This window comes from Narcine bancroftii, chromosome 4 (assembly GCF_036971445.1).
Source record: "Narcine bancroftii isolate sNarBan1 chromosome 4, sNarBan1.hap1, whole genome shotgun sequence".
NCBI lineage: Eukaryota > Metazoa > Chordata > Chondrichthyes > Torpediniformes > Narcinidae > Narcine > Narcine bancroftii.
The window spans coordinates 287,710,580-287,730,015 of record NC_091472.1 but is presented as its reverse complement, the minus strand read 5'-3'; the positions used below and the strand labels follow the sequence as shown (position 1 = coordinate 287,730,015).

Genomic DNA, 19,436 nt, shown 5'->3' with positions numbered 1-19,436 from the left:
TCTCTCTCATTCCATCACACCTAAAACATTGGAACCCCTGGAACTTTGAGCTGCTCGTCCTTCCCCTCCTGCATCTAGGTTTCACCAGTGGCCACAATGTCATAATTCCATAATTGAAATAGTGTATCTGAGAACATTATAGAAAAACCTCTTACTATAAATGTGTTTGTTCCCATTGTGATTAGATAACTGAAGCTCATTTCATTAGTGTTAATGGGCAATAAAGGATTAGGTTTCAGTATCAAGGGCCAAGCATTAAAACTCATTTGCAACAACATGTATTGAATAACTGCGTGGAGGGAAATTGGTGTATTGCCATGTATTGAGCTCAGCAAAATGGAAATTCTTTCTGCAGAAGTAGTTCAACCAGGTCCAGAATAAAAATCAGGAAATTGGTTAAAATCCAGTTTAAAATAGCATTGGGGTCTTTATACTCTTTGCAGACGATGCCGCTTTAGTTGCCCATTCAGAGCCAGCTCTTCAGCGCTTGACATCCTGTTTTGCGGGAACTGCCAAAATGTTTGGCCTGGAAGTCGGCCTGAAGAAAACTGAGGTCCTCCATCAGCCAGCTCCCCACCATGACTACCAGCACCCCCTCCCCCCACATCTCCATCGGGCACACAAAACTCAAAACGGTCAACCAGTTTACTTATCTCGGCTGCACCATTTCATCAGATGCAAGGATCGACAACGAGATAGACAACAGACTCGCCAAGGCAAATAGTGCCTTTGGAAGACTACACAAAAGAGTCTGGAAAAACAACCAACTGAAAAACCTCACAAAGATTAGTGTATACAGAGCCGTTGTCATACCCACACTCCTGTTCGGCTCTGAATCATGGGTCCTCTACCGGCATCGCCTACGGCTCCTAGAACGCTTCCACCAGCGTTGTCTCCGCTCCATCCTCAACATTCATTGGAGCGACTTTATCCCTAACATCGAAGCACTCGAGATGGCAGAGACCGACAGCATCGAATCCACGCTGCTGAAGATCCAACTGCGCTGGGTAGGTCACATCTCCAGAATGGAGGACCATCACCTTCCCAAGATCGTGTTATATGGCGAGTTCTCCACTGGCTACCGTGACAGAGGTGCACCAAAGAAGAGGTACAAGGACTGCCTAAAGAAATCTCTTGGTGCCTGCCACATTGACCACCGCCAGTGGGCTGATATCCCCTCAAACCGTGCATCTTGGCGCCTCACAGTTCGGCGGGCAGCAACCTCCTTTGAAGAAGACCGCAGAGCCCACCTCACTGACAAAAAACAAAGGAGGAAAAACCCAACACCCAACCCCAACCAACCAATTTTCCCTTGCAACCGCTGCAACCAAGTCTGCCTGTCCCGCATCGGACTTGTCAGCCACAAACGAGCCTGCAGCTGACGTGGACATTACCCCTCCATAAATCTTCATCCGCGAAGCCAAGCCAAAGAGATGACCTACATAATGATGGGGCCAAGGTCAATTAAATTTAATCCCTGAAGAACATCAGCTTTAAATTATACATTTGAACAACATGAACTATGACTGTAATGGAAGGCTGAGAGGTTTCAGGAAAGAGATATAAAGTTCCATAATTCTCCAAGTGGGCTATTGAAGTCCAAATAATTGGGATACATGCCAGGAGGGTCTGTGGGAGTGACTGTAGACCAATCAGGGCTACTTTCACAAGGTCTCAGTTACATGTGGCTGGAGTATAAATCCCTGCACCATTGAATATTGCTGCATGAAACTTCATGACCTTAGCAAAATATGGCATGGCGAAGTGAACTCACTGCTCACTTAAATGAACATATTCATCACATTATTAACAATGTCGTGGATACACTACAATATACGAGGGAATGACAACATCCAAGTGTGGCTCATCAGCTAAATTTAAACAGTGAGCACTTTTCACTCTACCCACATGGTGATACAGCCACTACACTGGCCGCACTCCTACCAGCCTACTGCAGGGGGAAACCACTGTACCTACTGGATGCAACCTGGTAGGTTGTCCCCACCTGCCGGCTGTCAATCACTTAGCTTATAAAAGACTCGAGTCGGCCCCTTCAGGGACAGTCAGACAAGTAGAGCCAGCAAGATACTGAGTCTGTTGTGTACAATTCTAAGCTAATTAAAGCCTGTTGTACAGTCTGTGGACTTTGCGTCAGAATTATTCAAATAAGCAACCAACCACCCCAACTCGTTGAAGTCACCTACCATGAGCTCCCCATCCATACCCAGGATAAACTTAGATTGCCTTTGAGGCAGATGGGTACCTCTACCAGTTCCGCCAGGTCTCAATTGGTTTCATTTGGGGTTACAAATGGAGTCTCTGTGTTTCAATGGGAGATGGACTGCATGCTAGACCAGCACAATCTAAGAGTGACTTTCCCATACCTGAACAATGTCACCATCTGTGGCCAAAGCCAGCAGGACCACGATGCCAAACTGGAGAGATTTCTCAGATGGCAGAGACACTGAACCTCATTTACAACAGGGATAAGTGTGTGTTCACCACCACCCACCTGGGGTGCATCGTGAAACATGGTGTCATCATTCCCAACCCTGAACGCACGTGCTCCCTAATGGAACTCCCCATCCCCTACATACTCAAGGCCCTCCGCAGGTGCCTAGGGCTCTTCTCTTACTACTCCCAGTGAGATACCGCTTCTCAGACAAAGTCCACCCACTGACCCAAGCCATCACATTTCCCCTCCCCACTGAAGCGCAAATGGCTTTCACCTGCATCAGTCAGGACATTGCCAATGCCATGATGCATGCCGTGGATGAAACCACCCCATTCCAGGTGAAGTGTGATGCTTGTGTATCTAAACACTGGTTGCCCTCGCTTCCCCTTCAACCAAGTGGGGCGACCTGTGGCCTTTTTCTCCAGGACCCTCTACGGTTCAGAACTCGGACACTCAGTCATTGAAAAGGAGGCCCAGGCGAAATTTGGAAGTAGTCCGCCACTGGCGCCACTACCTGGCAGACAAGAGGTTCACCCTTCTCACAGATTAGCGTGCAGTGTAATTCATGTTTAGCACCACCCACAGAGGCAACATCAAAAATGGCAAGATCTTGTGCTGGAGAATTGAGCTGGCCACTTTCACCTAGGACATCCAGTATAGGCTGGAGAAGCTCAATGACTCCCCCAATGCCCTGACCCAGACCTGTGCTTGTGTGCTGTCTGAACTGCTTTGGGCACTGGATGACACCCTCTGCCATCCAGGCATTACATGCATGTACCACTTTATAAAGTCCCGGACCCTCCCCTTTATCGTCCAAGAAGTCTGGTCAATGTCTGAGTCCTGCAGGGTCTGTGCAGAGTGCAAACTGCGTTGCTTCTGCCCACTACAGGACCACGTAGTGAAGGCCTCTTAGCCCTTTGAGCGACTCAGCGTCGACTTCAGGGGACCACTTCCTTCCTCAAATAAGAATGTCTAATTCCTCTCAGTCATTGACGAATACTCCTGTTTCCCCTTTACCATTCTTTGCCCTGACACCTCCACCGCCTCTGATATCAAGGCACTGGCGCAGATCTTCACCATGTTCAGATACCCAGCATTTATCCACAGCGACTAGGGGCCCAGCTTCATGAGTGAAGAGCTGCACCAGTACCTGGTGGTGTGAGGCATCACGGCTACTCGCATGACTGGCTTCAACCCCAGGGCAGGTAGAGCGTGAAAATGTGGTAATCTGGAAGTCAGTCCTCCTGGTCCTGAGGTTGAAAGGCTGGTCCATCAACTATTGGCAAGAGACCTTCCCTCAAGGCACTCCACGCCATACAGTTGCTATTGTACACGGCTACCAATCAGACCCCTCACAATCGCTTTTTCTCCTTTCCTAAGAAATTTGTGACTGACATCTCCCTACCAGCGTGGCTGATGTCTCTGGGACCAGTACTCCTCAGTAAGCATGTGAGGACCCACAAATCTAAACCCTGGTTGAGCAGGTGCACCTCCTTCATTCCACCCCAAATTATACCAACGTCAGGTACCACAATGGATGTGAGGACACCGTCTCAACCAGGGTCCTGGCACCAGCCGGGGCCCAGTTCTCTCATCCTAGGCACCCCTAGCCCATCCAGGATCTCCCGGGAGCCGGTACCCTCTCTCCACCTCTCCAGAGGGCCCCACTCCCTGTGGACCTTATCGCCAGGTATACTCGGTGGCCCACTCTATCCTGAGTTCTTCTCATCAGAGTCCACCAGGCCTGTTCCCCTGGCTTCCTCCTGAAGTTCACAGTCATCTCCTTGGTTTTGCTGATGTTGAGTGCTAGATACACCATTCAATGAGCTGATCTACCTCCCTCCTTTACCCTTCCTCATTGCCATTTGTGATTCTGCCGACAATTGTGTCATTGGGAAACTTATAGATGGCATTGAAATTATGCCTGGCCATACAGCCATGGGTGTATAACGAGTAGGGCAGTGGGCTAAACACGCATCCTTCGGGTGCGCGTGTGTTGATAATCAGTGAGGCGGAGACATTGTTTCCAATTCATACTGACTGTGGTCTTCCAGTGAGAAAGTCAAGGATCTATTTGCAGGGTGGGGTATAGAGGCCAAGAGTCTGTAGCTTCTTGACCAGCACTGAAGCAACAATAACATTGAAGGCTGAGCTGTAGTCAATGAAGAGCAGCCATATGTATGAATTGGTGTTTTCGAGGTAATCCAGAGTTGAGTAGAGAGCTCGAGATATTACATCTGCTATGGAGTGATTGTGACAATAGGTGAATTGCAGTTGGTCCAGATCTTTGTTTAGGTACATGTTAATTCTGGCCATGACCAGCCTCTCAAAGCATTTCATTGCAGTAGAAGTTAGTGCTTTGGGAGGTAGTCATTGAGGCAGCTCACACTACTCTTCTCGGGTACCAGGATAATTGATGCCCTCTCACAGAGTCTTCATGCCCCTTAAGATGCAAAAGAAAGAATAGGTTTGGTCTTGGATAGCTTTCTTGTGGTCAATGTGTGGAACAGGCAAAAGCTATAAAGCTTCGATGGTTGAGAGAGCAGGTGGCGATGGTATCAGTGGTGATGGCAGGATCCACAAACATTTCATGAGTCTGAAGGAACTCTCTTTTGCTTCTCTTTCTCTTCCTGGTGGGGGCGCCAGACACAAGGGGACTCTTTGTGTGCTTTTATAGGCAAACAAAGTAAACATAATTTGTGTATATGACAAAAAAAGGAACCTTCAACCTAATTCTGAAACTGCACGACCTACTGCTGAATTGCTGAACTCCGCAATCTCTACCAACCCTGGGTGAACGAAGTGTATTCATGATACCAGCTGGCCTCTAGGAGACAGAAATCCAGTGAGTCCATGGATGAGTTCCTCCGAGTGCTGTACGACCTGGGAGAGACTGTTGGGGCACTGTTACAGCCCCCGTCCCCATAGCCTAGTGTGTGGAGGAGCTGGTGCGAGATGCCTGTGTGGCTGGAGTGAGGTCTGACTACATTCGTCAGCGACTGCTCAAGGAGGACAAGCTGCCCCTAAAGAGAGCCTTCCAGCTTGCCAGGACCCTTGATTCAGACCAACACAACGCCGACGAGATTGCCGGTAAAAACGGGGCCTCCACATGTGGACCGCAGACACTGCCATGTTGGGATCCGGCATCACAGACAGCCTCAGCGAGAGCAGGCCATGACCCCACCACTGCCGTCACCGCAATCAGACACCCAAGGTGCTACTTCTGCGGCCAGCAGAAGCACCCCCGATGACTCTGCCTGGCTACGGAGGCGATCTGTTCGGGATGCGGGAAGAAGGGACATTATCAGCATGTCTGTAAGTCCAATCGCTCCTGAACGAGTAGCGTGGTGTTGATGTCACGTCTGGCCCCAACAGCTCAACCATGTGCACAATTCGGGAGTCGCCATCTTACCTAGCATCTCCTCTGCCCTCCTGGATGTTGTCACCTCTGCCTTCTGCTGCCTGGATGACATCACTTCCTCCTTCTTCCACTCATGCAACAGTATGGTCAACCTGGAGGCCACCATCTTACCGGTCGGGCCTCCCCTCTGACAGTGACGATGACGACCCAATCCTGGCCCTCCGTGACTCTGAACCAGGGCAGCCCTCATTCGATTGTTCACTTGATGATGGAGATCAAGGTAAATGGGAAAAGAATGAACTGCCCATTTGACAGTAGGAGCACAGAGAGCTTTATTCACCCGGACACTGCCCAGAAACTCTTTCTCTCTCTCTCTCTCTCTCTCTCTCTCTCTCTCTCTCTCTCTCTCTCTCTCTCTCTCTCTGTCAGACCCACGAGCTGCACCATCTCTATGGCCGCGAAGGACCAATCCGGGGTGATCCGGTGGTTCTGTGCAGCATCGTTAACGGTGTCATGAATGTTATTATAACTTTCATTTGCTTGTGCACCGATACTCCTGTGCTTTGACTTCTGGAGCCAGTTTATGAGCGTGACGATGGCGTTTGGAGGGCCACAACCACACATAATGGTACACAACCCCTGACTCACAGCCCCTCCCCCAGCAGCTGGCCTCCACCTGCGGCCTCTCCACCCTCCGCATAACCCCTCCGAAATTATTTGAGAAGCTAACCCCGGACTGCAGGCTCATCGCTACAAAAAGCAGGCGCTATAGCACCGAGGATCAGACATTTATAAAGTCCAAGGTACCGAGACTCCTGGAAGAGGGGTTCATAGCTCTCAGTTCGAGCCAGTGGAGAACCCAAGTCATGGTGGTCAGCGGCAGGAACAAACCCCGTATAGTGATCGATTACAGCCAGATGGTCAACCACTTCATTCAACTAAATGCTTACCCCCTCCCCCGGATAGCCGATATGGTCAATAAAATAGCCCAGTACAATGTGTACTCCACGAATGACTTGAAGTCGGTGTACCACCAGCTCCCCCTTCGCCCAGGGGACAGCAAATACACTGCCTTCGAAGCAGACAGCAGGGTGCCCTTCAGAGTCAACAAAAGGGTGAGATTCCAAAGGGAGATGGATCGGATGGTAGACAGGCATAAACTGACAGTGACGTTCCCCTACCTTGTCACCATCTGTGGCCATGGCCAGCAGGACCACGACGCAAACCTGGCAAAATTTTTCAGCACAGCCAAGTCCCTTAATCTGACTTATAACAAGGAGAAGTGTTTAGGACCACTTGCCTGGCCCTTCTTGGATGCGTCATGGCGCATGGTGTCATTGACCTGACCCCAATCCCGACCGCATGTGTCCCCTTATGGAGCTCCCAATACCACACAACCTCAAGGTGGTGAAATGGTGCCTGGGGTTCTTTTCTTACTATGTCCATTGTGTGCACAATTATGCGATAAAGCCTATCCCTTAGTAAGGTCCACAGAAGAAGCCCGGGCAGCATTCAACCAAATCAAAGGAGACATCGCTAAAGCCATGATGCATGACGTGGACGATTCCATCTGATTCTAGGTGAAGAGTGATGCCTCCGACTTCGCACTGGCTGCCACTCTCAACCGTGTGGGCAGGTCAGTAGCATTTTTTTCCTGCACCCTCCACGACCCTGAGACACGACACTCCTCAGTCAAGAAGGAGGTACAGGTGATCATTGAGGTCATGCACCACTGGCATCACTACCTGGCCGGGAAAAGATTTACCCTGCTGACACAAAACTGCAGGATAAAATCAAAAATGATAAAATCCTGAGGTGGAGAATCAAACTCTCCACCTATAAATATGATATCCTGTACCAGCCAGGCAAACTCAATAATCCCCCGAGGGACGTGCGCCAGTGCGTTTCTAGACCGCCTCCAGTCCCTCCACAATGACCTCTACCACCCTGGAGTCTGAGCGGAATGTAAATCACAGTTCTTCAGGCGCCACAAGGCACACTTCATCAAAGCCATGCATCCCTTCAAATGGCTGAGTGTCGATTTCAAGAGACCCCTGCCCTTGACCAATAGTAATATCTATTTCCTTTACATCATAGATGAGTTCTCCAGATTCCTGTTTGCCATCCCTGACTTGACGTGACCTCTCCCACAGTTATCAGGGCACTCAACAGCATATTCACCCTCTTCGGGTACCCGAACTAAATCCATAGTGATCGAGGATCCTCGTTCATGAGCGACAACCTGTGGCAATACCTGTTGGCTAGAGGCATAGCCACGAGTAGGACCACAAGCTAAACCCCAGGGGGGAACAGCCAGGTGGAGTGAGAAAATGCCACCATTTGGAAGGCAATCCTCCTTGCCCTTAAGTCAAAAGGTCTGGTGGTGTCTCATTGGCAGGAAGTCCTGCCAGAGGCACACCATGCCATCCAATTTCTCCTATGCACTGCTACAAATATGACCCCACATGAACGCATGTTTTCCTTCCCCAGGAGATTGGCGACTGGAACCACTCTGCCATCCTGGCTCTCATCTCTGGGACCCGTCCTGCTGAGGAAACATGCGAGGGGCCATAAGACTGACCTGTTGGTGGAAGAGGTGCAGCTCCTGCATGCTAACCCACAATACACTTATGTCCAGTACCCCAATGGCCACGAGGATACAGTCCCTGTCCGGAACCTGGTGCGCGCTGGAGACACCCACCTACCCCCAGCCCCGGCCACCACATGCACACACATCGTTGCCTACAGAGACTTGGTGTAGACCAGCAATGCCTATCAGGTACCCACACCACATGCCCGGGACCCTTGCCCAGCCGAGCTGACCACCACAACTGCCCCTCCCCCCCCAACCACAAGATACCCGACCAGTAACAGAGCAAACTGGCAACACCAGTGGAGTTGCGCAGGTCACAGTGGCAGAGGAAGCCACCTGACCAGCTGAACCTTTAGGACTGGATTTAGTTTTTAAAGAGGGGGGTGAATGTGATGATGTGTATATACTGTTCTGTGTGGTCCTGTGGCTGGCCCACCCACTGATGACTCGACCCCTGTAACCCCTCCCCCTGTGACCTGGCCATAAAAACCGACCTTCCTGCCCCTTTCAATTCATTCGGGCACATGGAGTTGGGCCAGCTGAAATCTAAAGTGTATTAAAGCCTATCGTTCCTCACTCAGTCTTTGGAGACACTGATAGTGCGTTTCACAGATAAAAGTTTATAAAATTATGAGAGGCATTAATAAATAGACAGTCAGAATTTCTTCCGAGACAAAAATGTCACTTATCAGAGGAGTTAAACAAGAAAGTCTGTGGACACTGTGATTGTTGTTACACAAAAGTGCTGGAGTAACTCAACAGGTTACTCAACAGGTCACGCACCATTCCTTGTGTAGCAAAGATGTGTAACCGACAATTCAGGCTTGAGTCCTTCATCAAGGATTGGGCAAAAAGCAGGCCTGATTGAAATGCTGGGTAAAGGGTCAGGTGGAGGAGTACAGGTCCACAGGACAGAAATGTTGGTGTGGGAGCCTGGTGCTGAATTGAACTGGTTGGCCATGGAAGATCCCCGCAATTGCAGTGGACAGAGCAGAGGTGCACCTTCTGTCCATGACCTCATGCACTGCCAAACTGAGGCCACCCACAAATTGGAGAAACCACACCTAATATTCTGTCTGGGCGCTCTCCAGCCAGATGGCATTAATCTTGACTTCTCTGGTCTCTCTCTCTCTCTCTCTCTCTCTCTCTCTCTCTCTCTCTCTCTCTCTCTCTCTCACTCTCTCTCTCTCTCTCACCCTCCCTCTTTCTCAACCCCTCCCCATTCAGAAAGCTATCTCATCCCCCTACAACTTCCCAGTTTTTTCCTCTACTGCTGTCAAACCATATCCACCTATGCTTCTTGGCTGGTAGCCTGACCATTAACCTTGACTTCTCTGGTGTCTCTCTCTCTCTCTCTCTCTCTCTCTCTCTCTCTCTCTCTCTCTCTCTCTCCCTCCCTCTTTCTCAACCCCTCCCCATTCAGAAAGCTATCCTATCCCCCTATAACTTCCCAGTTTTTTTCCTCTACTGCCGTCAAACCATATCCACCTATGCTTCTTGGCTGGTAGCCTGAGCACCTCCGCATGCCTCTCCCCCACCATTTCATTCAGGCACCTGCCTGCTTTCTTCTCATGCCTTGACAAAGGCTCAGGCCCGAAACATTGGTTATATACCTTTGCTACATTTTGGAGCATTGAGATTTGCGACCTGAAGCAAATCATTGATAAGATACTAATATTTGGAAAGTGGAGCATGAAAGGCTGCCATTATGAGTACTTAATGAATGGTGCAACATTGTGATTATAAAATCCATATAGTAATTGTAATCCATGTCACATTGACATTGAAACAGATTCAATCAGCCATTACAATATCCAACTGCCATTCTTGAAACAAAATGTAATTACACAGTGTGAAACAAGATATTACCTCATTTTACAAAAGGCCTTTAAAATTCAAAGACTGTGTCCCAGTAAGTACATATGACAAAGATGAAAACTAATAATTTTACATGGGTACAGTTCCGGTTAGTGAAAATGATTAGAGGTGGGATCTTCTTTGATTCAGGGTTTAATGCATATTTAACAGATGATAATTATAAGCACTTAATCTGTTTAAGTAGAACATATTCCATCCTCAGTATGTTTTACTACTCAACATACTCAAGGTAATAATGATGAAAAAAAAGGCAACAAAACCAATACATTTAGAAAAATCATCCAAGTTAAATATAAATATCCAAACAACATTCATTTTCAATTTTTTTTCTGAAATTTGACGTAAAATATTGCTGAAATATTCATTTCTCCGTATGATTAAAACATATTTTAAAAATATTTTATCCAAGCAAAGCTACCATATTTGGTTTTGAAGAAGTAAACAGAATTTTTCACCCTCCAATTCCAAGAGACAAAATTTTAAATTTAAATAAAACACAAAAGTCCGCAATATCGTGGTCGAAGTAAACACAGAAAGCTGGAGAAGCTCATCTGGTCAAACAATATCCTTTATATAATGTGGTGAAAGCACTTTGTGTATTAAATACCTTGACCTCATATGTTCGACCCTACTCTCACTGGCCGGCTCGTGACTTCTCCCCTTTATCCCCCATAAAGGCTGTCATGCCAGAACCCTGCCCCCAGTTCGAGACTGGCTCAGTGTGAGTGAGCAACTCAAGAGATGCTGTCCATCTGTAGCTAATAAAAACCTTCAGTTCCAGTACTTCATTTTTTTGGTTAATTAATTGTGCATCTTACATCAAAGTCTTACCTTGATGAAAGGCTCAAGCCCAAGATATTCGTTATGTATCTTTATCAGCTGAGTTTCCCCACCTGAGTTTCCCCAGCTGAGTTTCCCCAGCTGAGTTTCCCCAGCTGAGTTTCCCCAGCTGAGTTTCCCCAGCTGAGTTTCCCCAGCTGAGTTTCCCCAGCTGAGTTTCCCCAGCTGAGTTTCCCCAGCTGAGTTTCCCCAGCTGAGTTTCTCCAACTGAGTTTCCCCAGCTGAGTTTCCCCAGCTGAGTTTCCCCAGCTGACTTTTCCCAGCTGATTTTCTCTAGCTGAGTTTCCCCAGTGTTGTGTTTTTACAATATTTTAAACTTGTTAGGACCGCATACCACAAAACCCAGTTTAAGAACTCTGAATTATATCAATTTTCATTTTTTTGTATATTAATTATAGGTGAAACCAATAGCAGAAGGAAGGGGAGTTTTATGTGCTTCATTAATCCAATAAGAAGGATGGGAATTAGAGAAAAGAGGGCTGTAATGAATGTACTTACATGTAGAGCCAAGTGGAGGTTAGGAGTATTACTCTACTAGCTTTAGTGAACTCATTAAATTTCATCTACAATGCATCCAAGTCCTTGGGGACTATCTCTGACATTTACACCTGCCTTTCACAATCAGCTGGGAGCAGAAAGAGGGTGGGTAAGGTCACACCAGGGAAACGTGCAAATCAGGCCCTGAATTAACTTGGATTTCAATTAGCTATAACAGATAAAATGGCAACTGCAGGGTGTAATTTCAACAATGTATGTCAAATGCACAGAATGAATTTAAACTTCAGTTCTCAGAAATTGCCAGAATGTAATTTAGAAGTGTTCCACCTTTAAATGACACAGCACTGCTAATTGTGTGTGCATTTCCAACCAACCCCATCACTCTACCTTCATGACTACTGCAGAATATCGTTACCCAAGCCAACCTTCATTTATAGAAATACAGTCACTCCCACCCACTCCTCTCTCCCTCTCTCTCCCTCCCCTTCCCCTCCCCTCTCACATCACTTTACATTTTGCACTATCTTGTCTCTTAAGCTGTTTATTCTTCATGCTGGTGTATTAGGCATTGTAAGAAAACTCACTTACCTGCATTAACCAATCCCATTGGGTGCTAGGTGCCAGGGTTTTTTTTTACTGTAACTAAGAACAGTGCAATTCCAAGTAATTTACAAAGTAGTAATTTATCTTGGCTTTACCTATTGTCCCTAGCAGCTGGAAAATTGCTTTTTAAATGAATGGTCCTTCCTAAGGGAGGAATCCAGCAGGATTGTCTGCCAATTTTTGGACATTCTTGTTTGCAAAGGAACCCTCAATTTGCCAGTGCTTACCGAGGGAGGATGTCGGCAGCTAACTGTAGAACAATGCAGATGTCCCAATTTTTATTGCTCTGTACCAGACTGTATAGATACTAGAAAAAAAATATGTTTATTGCTCTTCTCTTTTTAAACAGCCTCTTCCCTCTGAGCTTCACTATTATTACATCATGGAGCTGGCATTCTGCTGGTCTTTAATGTTCTTTCAGTTCACTGATATCAAAAGGAAGGTAAGAAGATTACATATGATAATAGTTTGAGATGATTCCTCATCAATGCAAGAATCCATGATGCATATGAAGCATTCTTTGTACTACTGATAAGAAAATCCAATAAATAACAATGAAAAGAAGCCATATTTTCATTTATCCACTCTCTAATGGTACTTTTAAATGATCTTTCTATGCTTTTACTCTGTCGTGGTCAACATTTTCTTAATGTTGGAACATTTAATCATTAAACTGATGAAGTAGAAATGTTCCATTGTTATAGAATTAAAACTTCACTTGTCGCTCTCAATGAATGGGTTTGAAGAACAATCTGGAACAATTCTTGCAGTTTAGTTCATGGTCAAATATACATGAAAATTGAGTTCCTTACTGATGATGATATCTGACAAGGCCTCTCAACAGAATTCAGTTGATTTAATTCTCATTGTTACTAACACAACTAGCACAGAGGGTAAACCCACTTCCATCTGGTGGGTGCAAAGTTGTGGTTAGCGCAATGCTATTACAACAGCACCAACCCTGTGCTGTCCCTGAGGAGCTTGTGCACTCTCCCTGTGTCTGTGTGGGTTTCCTCTGGATGTTCCAGTTTCCTCCCACCCCTTCAAAACAAACAGGGGTTTTAGGTTAATGGGGATATTTGGACAGCACAGGCTCCTGTTATCGCGCTGTATGTCTAAATTTTTAAAAATATATATATTCTCAATATAACCAGCTCAATCTGAGCCCCAATTGTAGCCTGCTATGTGAAGGCAACTTTGTGGTTCCAGCAGAAACTAGCCATTGTCGATGAGGTCAGAATAATGATTGTAAGAAAATGAAGAATGAATGGTTCCTTAGTAAACTCTGAATATTATCGATTAATGTTACTGGATTGTGCTTAATTTGGCTTGGGCTATTATTGTCCAGCAAACCTTTTCAATATTTGTTTGCTTTGTAAAGGCATGCATTTAGCAATTGATTGTGGCATCAATTGATTACATAAGATATCAATGCCTTAGTTTTTAAAGCAAGATTTTAAAATTTTAAGCCATTCATAACTAAATCAGAAAAAAAGTCTCCATTTTACTGATTATGCACAACTGGATTGTTAGAGAATTTTGAAAGCAACTATCATTTCAGCTAATAAAAAGAGAATTGCAGGAATTACTCAGCTGGTCAGGCAACATCTATGGAGAATGAAAAATAAATGAACATTTCAGATCAGCAACACTTTATCCATCACTGATGAATGTACATCCACTACTTGACAAACTGTTGAGAAAAATGTGTTGAGCATAAATAGCATTGTTCCTCCAGAAATTATTAATATATAAAAATGACAGGAGATCAATTGAGATGTGCTGGTTACGCAGTGTATTTGTAAATGTTGCTCACCTGGTAACAGTAAGAAAACATTTTACAATTTCAGACGTTAATCATTGATAGACTTTCTATCACATTTAATATATTCAGTTGCATTGCATTTCACGTTTGCCATGCAATTATCAAGACTACATGATTCTTATGAAGTTATCGACATTATTAACATACTGAATAAATATAGAAGTGGCAGGACTTTCTGCTACTTAATCATACTCATTTTAAAAATCTTTTAGCAGCGTTATCAAGTTCTCAATAAATTCGCTTGTCATAAGGACAAGCTTGAATGATCCTTACAAACACCAGATAAATATGTTAACTAATTCCACATCCCTAACATTTTAATTTTCAGAAGTCTATTGGCTTGGTGGTTCAGAATTTCAAAGAAACTTTGCTTGATCAGGCAGCAAACAAACTGATTGTCTAATTAAATCCACTATCTTCATAGAATAATTCCTGCAACTGGTATAAATCTAAAACACCACCCCCATTTGATAATGTAACAGTTACTGTGTCACATGTTAACTGAATCAGCATTTTCATGCTGTTGGACGCTGAATTCAGCTTTAATTCATATTATTTATTTTATTTAATATTCATGATTATTGTTAATGAGAGAAATTATTCAGAAATTGTTCTACATCTGTATAAATCCTAATTCTTTTAGCATATTCTTATTTTCCAGTAAAGCTTTGCTAGCAATCCACTCTGACCAACTTTTAAAAAAAATAGCCCTCCTAAAATTTCTCTGGAACAGTTTGTTATAAAATGTTCACTTCAAAACTAAAACATAAATTTGCTGCCATTATTTCTGCCAGTCAGGCCGAGTTTTAGGGAATAAAATTAATCAGAATCAGGTTTGTGGTCCATTTCCATGCCAGTGCACTATTCCAGGAAGGTGTGTGTTGCGTCCACAATGACATCATAGTAATTCCTAAATTTGCTGGGTTTAAGAGAGTGTATGATGACTCCTTTCTCTCAGCCGTGAGAAGTGAGTGGTGCCCTGTCATCAGTGCATTGTCAGGAAGTTCAGCTGAATCTCAGGAAGAGGATAATTGCTTGCATAATGCAGTCACAGAGTGATTTTGCAGGCAGGACAAAAGAAGATTCTACTTTTATATTAAGAGTAAAAAAAGTGATAAAAGGTAGGTTTGATCCCATTAAAGAGTAACATGGCCATCTTTATGTGGAGCCATAGGGGATGGATGAGATTTTACATGAACATTTCTCATCAGTTTTTTTGTTGTGAAAGCTATGAAAGTGAAGCAAACAAGTTGTCCTGTCCTACATCATGTACGAAGTAGCGGGGAGGAGGTGTTGGCAGCCTCTGTCTGCTATAAGTGGAGAAATTTCCCAGGGACTGACCAAGTACGTTCTCAGATTTTGTTGAAAAATAGGGGAGAAATTGTGGAAGGGAATCTGTGGGGCAGGATCTTTCAGAATTTGGGCAGGCAGCGAGTGATTATCAGTTGTCAGCATGGCTTTATACTTGGGAGATCGTGCTTTATGAATCTGATATCGCTGGCCCTTCATTGTTGCTGAACCCTAATCCTGGATCCACAATTTCCAGAATGCCACAAACTTCTCAAGGATGAAAAAGGTAATGCTGCACAGATTCTGAAATGAATTGAAACGACTATCATATCTTTAAAATTGTAAAGCATTTAGGGTGTCTAATATAGTAAAACCATTATTTAAAGGCATTTTAGAAAAATTACAAAATTGTACCTTATAACTGCTCATAATTATGTAGTGACATTTTCTTGATGTTTTCCTCATAAATTGGTTTGTTAGTTGTTCTTCATATAAGCTGTGAAAAAGTTCTGGAATTGTTTACACCATTGACACAGCAGATAATTTAAGATAACCATGGCATCCTTTTATCAGAAAGTAAAGACTGCCTAAAGAAATCTCTTGGTGCCTGCCACATTGACCACCGCCAGTAGGCTGATCTCGCCTCAAACCGTGCATCTTGGCGCCTCACAGTTCGGCGGGCAGCAACCTCCTTTGAAGAAGACCGCAGAGCCCACCTCACTGACAAAAGACAAAGGAGGAAACACCCAACACCCAACCCCAACCAAACAATTTTCCCCTGCAACCGCTGCAACCGTGTCTGCCTGTCCCGCATCGGACTTGTCAGCCACAAACGAACCTGCAGCTGACGTGGACATTACCCCTCCATAAATCTTTGTCCGCGAAGCCAAGCCAAAGAAGAAGATTTAATGTTCCAATGATGAAGATGTCCATTATCATGTTTTATTGCAAGGACCACCCCAGCAGAAATGCTTTTGATTAAAATTGAAGAGATGTAGGATGCTTTTAAACCACTCCAAGTTTTTTCTTATATGTAGAACTGCCTAAAGGCCACCTTCCAGAGATTATTGAATATGGATTGCAATAAGAAATGTAGTGATTTGAATGATAAGGAAGACTTCTTAATATATGATTAATATTTCAACTATTTATTAGTATTCACCCTTAAGTAAAATGACAATGGGGAAGGAATGTGTCTTCATTTTATGGCTAGACACAGAACTTGTTGATGGTGGCACCTTTGGTGCAGTTCGGTTTTGCCGATTTTGAGTAAATTTCAGAAGCAGAGTTTGATGCCTCGCCAGTGCCATGTTGGATATTTAGTGCAGATGAATGTTTTACCCACATCATCTGTTCTTTCCTGTTCATTTAAATCTCACACCTAAATCCTGGAGCTGCCTGGTAAGGTGAAGAGATGTTTCGGTTATAATTAAATCTCAAACCTCATGACACCGAGACTCTTTTCCTGGGATACCCCTGATAGCCTGTGGATAAAAGTGAAACAGGTTAGAGATTCAATTCTTGTCAAAGAAGACATGTAATTGTTCTTAAAAACCTCTAACCTCAATGAATGTATCTTAAAAAAATAAATATAGTATAAATTACAAACATATAAAATCATTCCCAGATTGTCAGAAATTAAAAACTACATCTGGAGTCGAGCAATCGAGGGTCATTTGCTACTTCTCAGACTTGAGGGGATACAAAGACTGACCGGTAGTGTAAATGGCTGGATGTCAGTAGTTTTGATACAATTCAATCAGTTCTTCTTCAGCAAGGTTCATTGCTCAATCTTTTGACTGGCATTGAGATGATAATAAATCCCGTCACTTTGCATACTCCATTGGGATCTAGTAAAAAATATGGGAATAATCTGAAGGAAGCACAGATATCTGGGACTGCACGCATGATCAGTTGCATCAAGCTTCACCGTCATTTGTAGATATATGAACCACACTAGTTCCCACTATCCACACAGGGAGGTTGACGCATATCAATAACTCAAAAGGCGAGAGAGAGTTACAGAACTAAAGGCTTTTATTTACAATAAACTTGAAGGTCATCCTGTGCTGTGATCCAAGCTTTCTGGCGAAGGGTTATGGTGTTGGAGCCATTATACAGGGTCAAGAGGGCAGAGTCTCAGGACAGGACAGAGCCAGATTAATGAGTGTATGGCTGTTCACCGCATTCACCCCTTGTTTTTTTTATTTTGTCCAGCAGGGTGAAGTGGTGCACAAAGTCTTACAGAGATTACGTCTGGCAGCCTGGTCTTCCATTGTGACTGGCAGAGAGTCAGTTGCTCTGCTGTAGCTGGGGCCGTTGTTTCATTCTGGACCTCCAGCACTGTGTTGATCTGGTGGGGGAATGACAGCTCATCCAGAGTGACTGGAACAGGGGCAGGGCTAGGGTGCCATGGTATGTAGTGTGTGCCCATGGGAGAGGAGGGTGCAGTTTGGTGGGTAGGCTCCTCGAGTGACCCCGCATGCGCAAGGTGCCGGGTGGAGACAGTTTCCTTGGGGCCATCCAGGTATGCCATGTATTGGGGGTTTGCATGGAGGAGCTGGACCCTTTTGATCAGTGGGTCAGTTTTATGGCTCCATAGCAGGACTGGCCATGGGAACATCAACCAGGATGGAAGGGTGGTCTCCAATGTGGATCCTGGAGAAGGGAAAAATTCATTCGTGAGGGGTAGCATTGGTGGCAGTTCATAGCAGCGACCTGATTGTGTGGAGCGACTCGGGAAGGACCTCCTGCCAGTGAGAGACAGGCAGCCCCGGAGACTTAAGGACAAGGAGGATGGTCTTTCACATGGTGGTGTTTTCCATCTCTTCTGGCCATTCCCTCAGGGGTTATAACTAGTGGTCCTGCTGGTGGCGATACCTCTGGCCAGCAGGTATTGGCACAGCTCATTACTCATGAAAGAGGACTCCCAGTCACTGTCGACATACGACGGGTACCCAAATGAGGTCAATAAGTTGTGCAGTGCCTTGATGACTGTGGTGGTCGTCATGTCTGGGCAGGGGATGGCAAAGGGGAAACGTGAATACTCGTCGATGACCATGAGGAAATACACGTTGCTGTTGTGGAGGGGAGGGGGTCCTTGAAATCCATACTTGGATGTTCAAACAACTGTGTAGCTTTCACCAGGTGTGCCCTATCTAGTTGGTAGAGTGCGGATTCCACTCCATGCACACCCGGCAGTCTCTGTTCATGTCTTTGACCTCCCCAATAGAGTACAGCAGATTACGAGATTTGACTAAGTGGAAAAATCACTTAACACCGCCGTAGCAGAAATCATTGTTGAGGGTCTTGAGGTGGTCTATCTGGCCATTGGCACATGTTCCTCAGGACTGGGTGTCTGGGGGCTCGTTGAGCTTCCCTAGTCAATACAGAATATTGCAGTTATAGGTGGAGAGTTCAATCCTCCACCTCAAAAATGTTATCATTCTTTATCTTACCCCACTGTTGATTGTTAAAATGAATGTCACGATCCATTGGTCCATGAGCAGGGAAAAACATCTGCCGGCCAGGCACTACCTCCAGTGCCATACCACCTCAACTATTGCCTGAGCCTCATTCTTGATGTAGAAGTGTCAGATTTAAGGGCCCTGGGGGGGGGGGGGGGGTGCAGGAGAATAAGACCGTGGGCCGACCTCTCTGGTTCAGGATAGTGGCCAGGGTGAAATCGGACACATTGCTCTTGACCTGAAACAGGGCAGATTTGACCACTGCATATCTTGTGGCTTTAGCGATGTCCTCTTTTATCTGACTGAAGGCTGCACAGACCTCTCTTGTTGGGGGAAGGATGTGGACTTGATAAGGGGGAGGGCTTTGTCTCCATAATTAGGCACCCACTGGGTGTAATAGGAAAAGAACCCCAGGAACCTTTTCAGAGCCTTGAGGCTGTAGGGGAAGGGGGAGCTCTAGTAATGGGCACATGCAGTCGGGGTTGGGGCCAATAACTCCATTTTCCACAACACAGCCAAGGACAACCAGACGGCTAGAGCTGAAAACACATTTATCGGTGTTGTAGGTGAGATTTAAGGGTTTGGCTGTTGTGAGGAATTTCTAGAAGTTGGCATTGTGATCTTCC

At 45.3% G+C, this 19,436-nt stretch overlaps 1 protein-coding gene across 1 annotated transcript in view; it reads left to right on the top strand.

Moving 5' to 3' along the window:
• The window catches only part of cers6 (ceramide synthase 6), a 284,277-nt gene that overhangs the window by 189,222 nt on the left and 75,619 nt on the right, over window positions 1–19,436 (top strand). Inside the window, exon 6 of the mRNA XM_069935319.1 lies at window positions 12,578–12,670. Coding sequence (XP_069791420.1) covers window positions 12,578–12,670 — 93 coding nt within the window. The remainder of the gene's footprint in view (window positions 1–12,577; window positions 12,671–19,436) is intronic.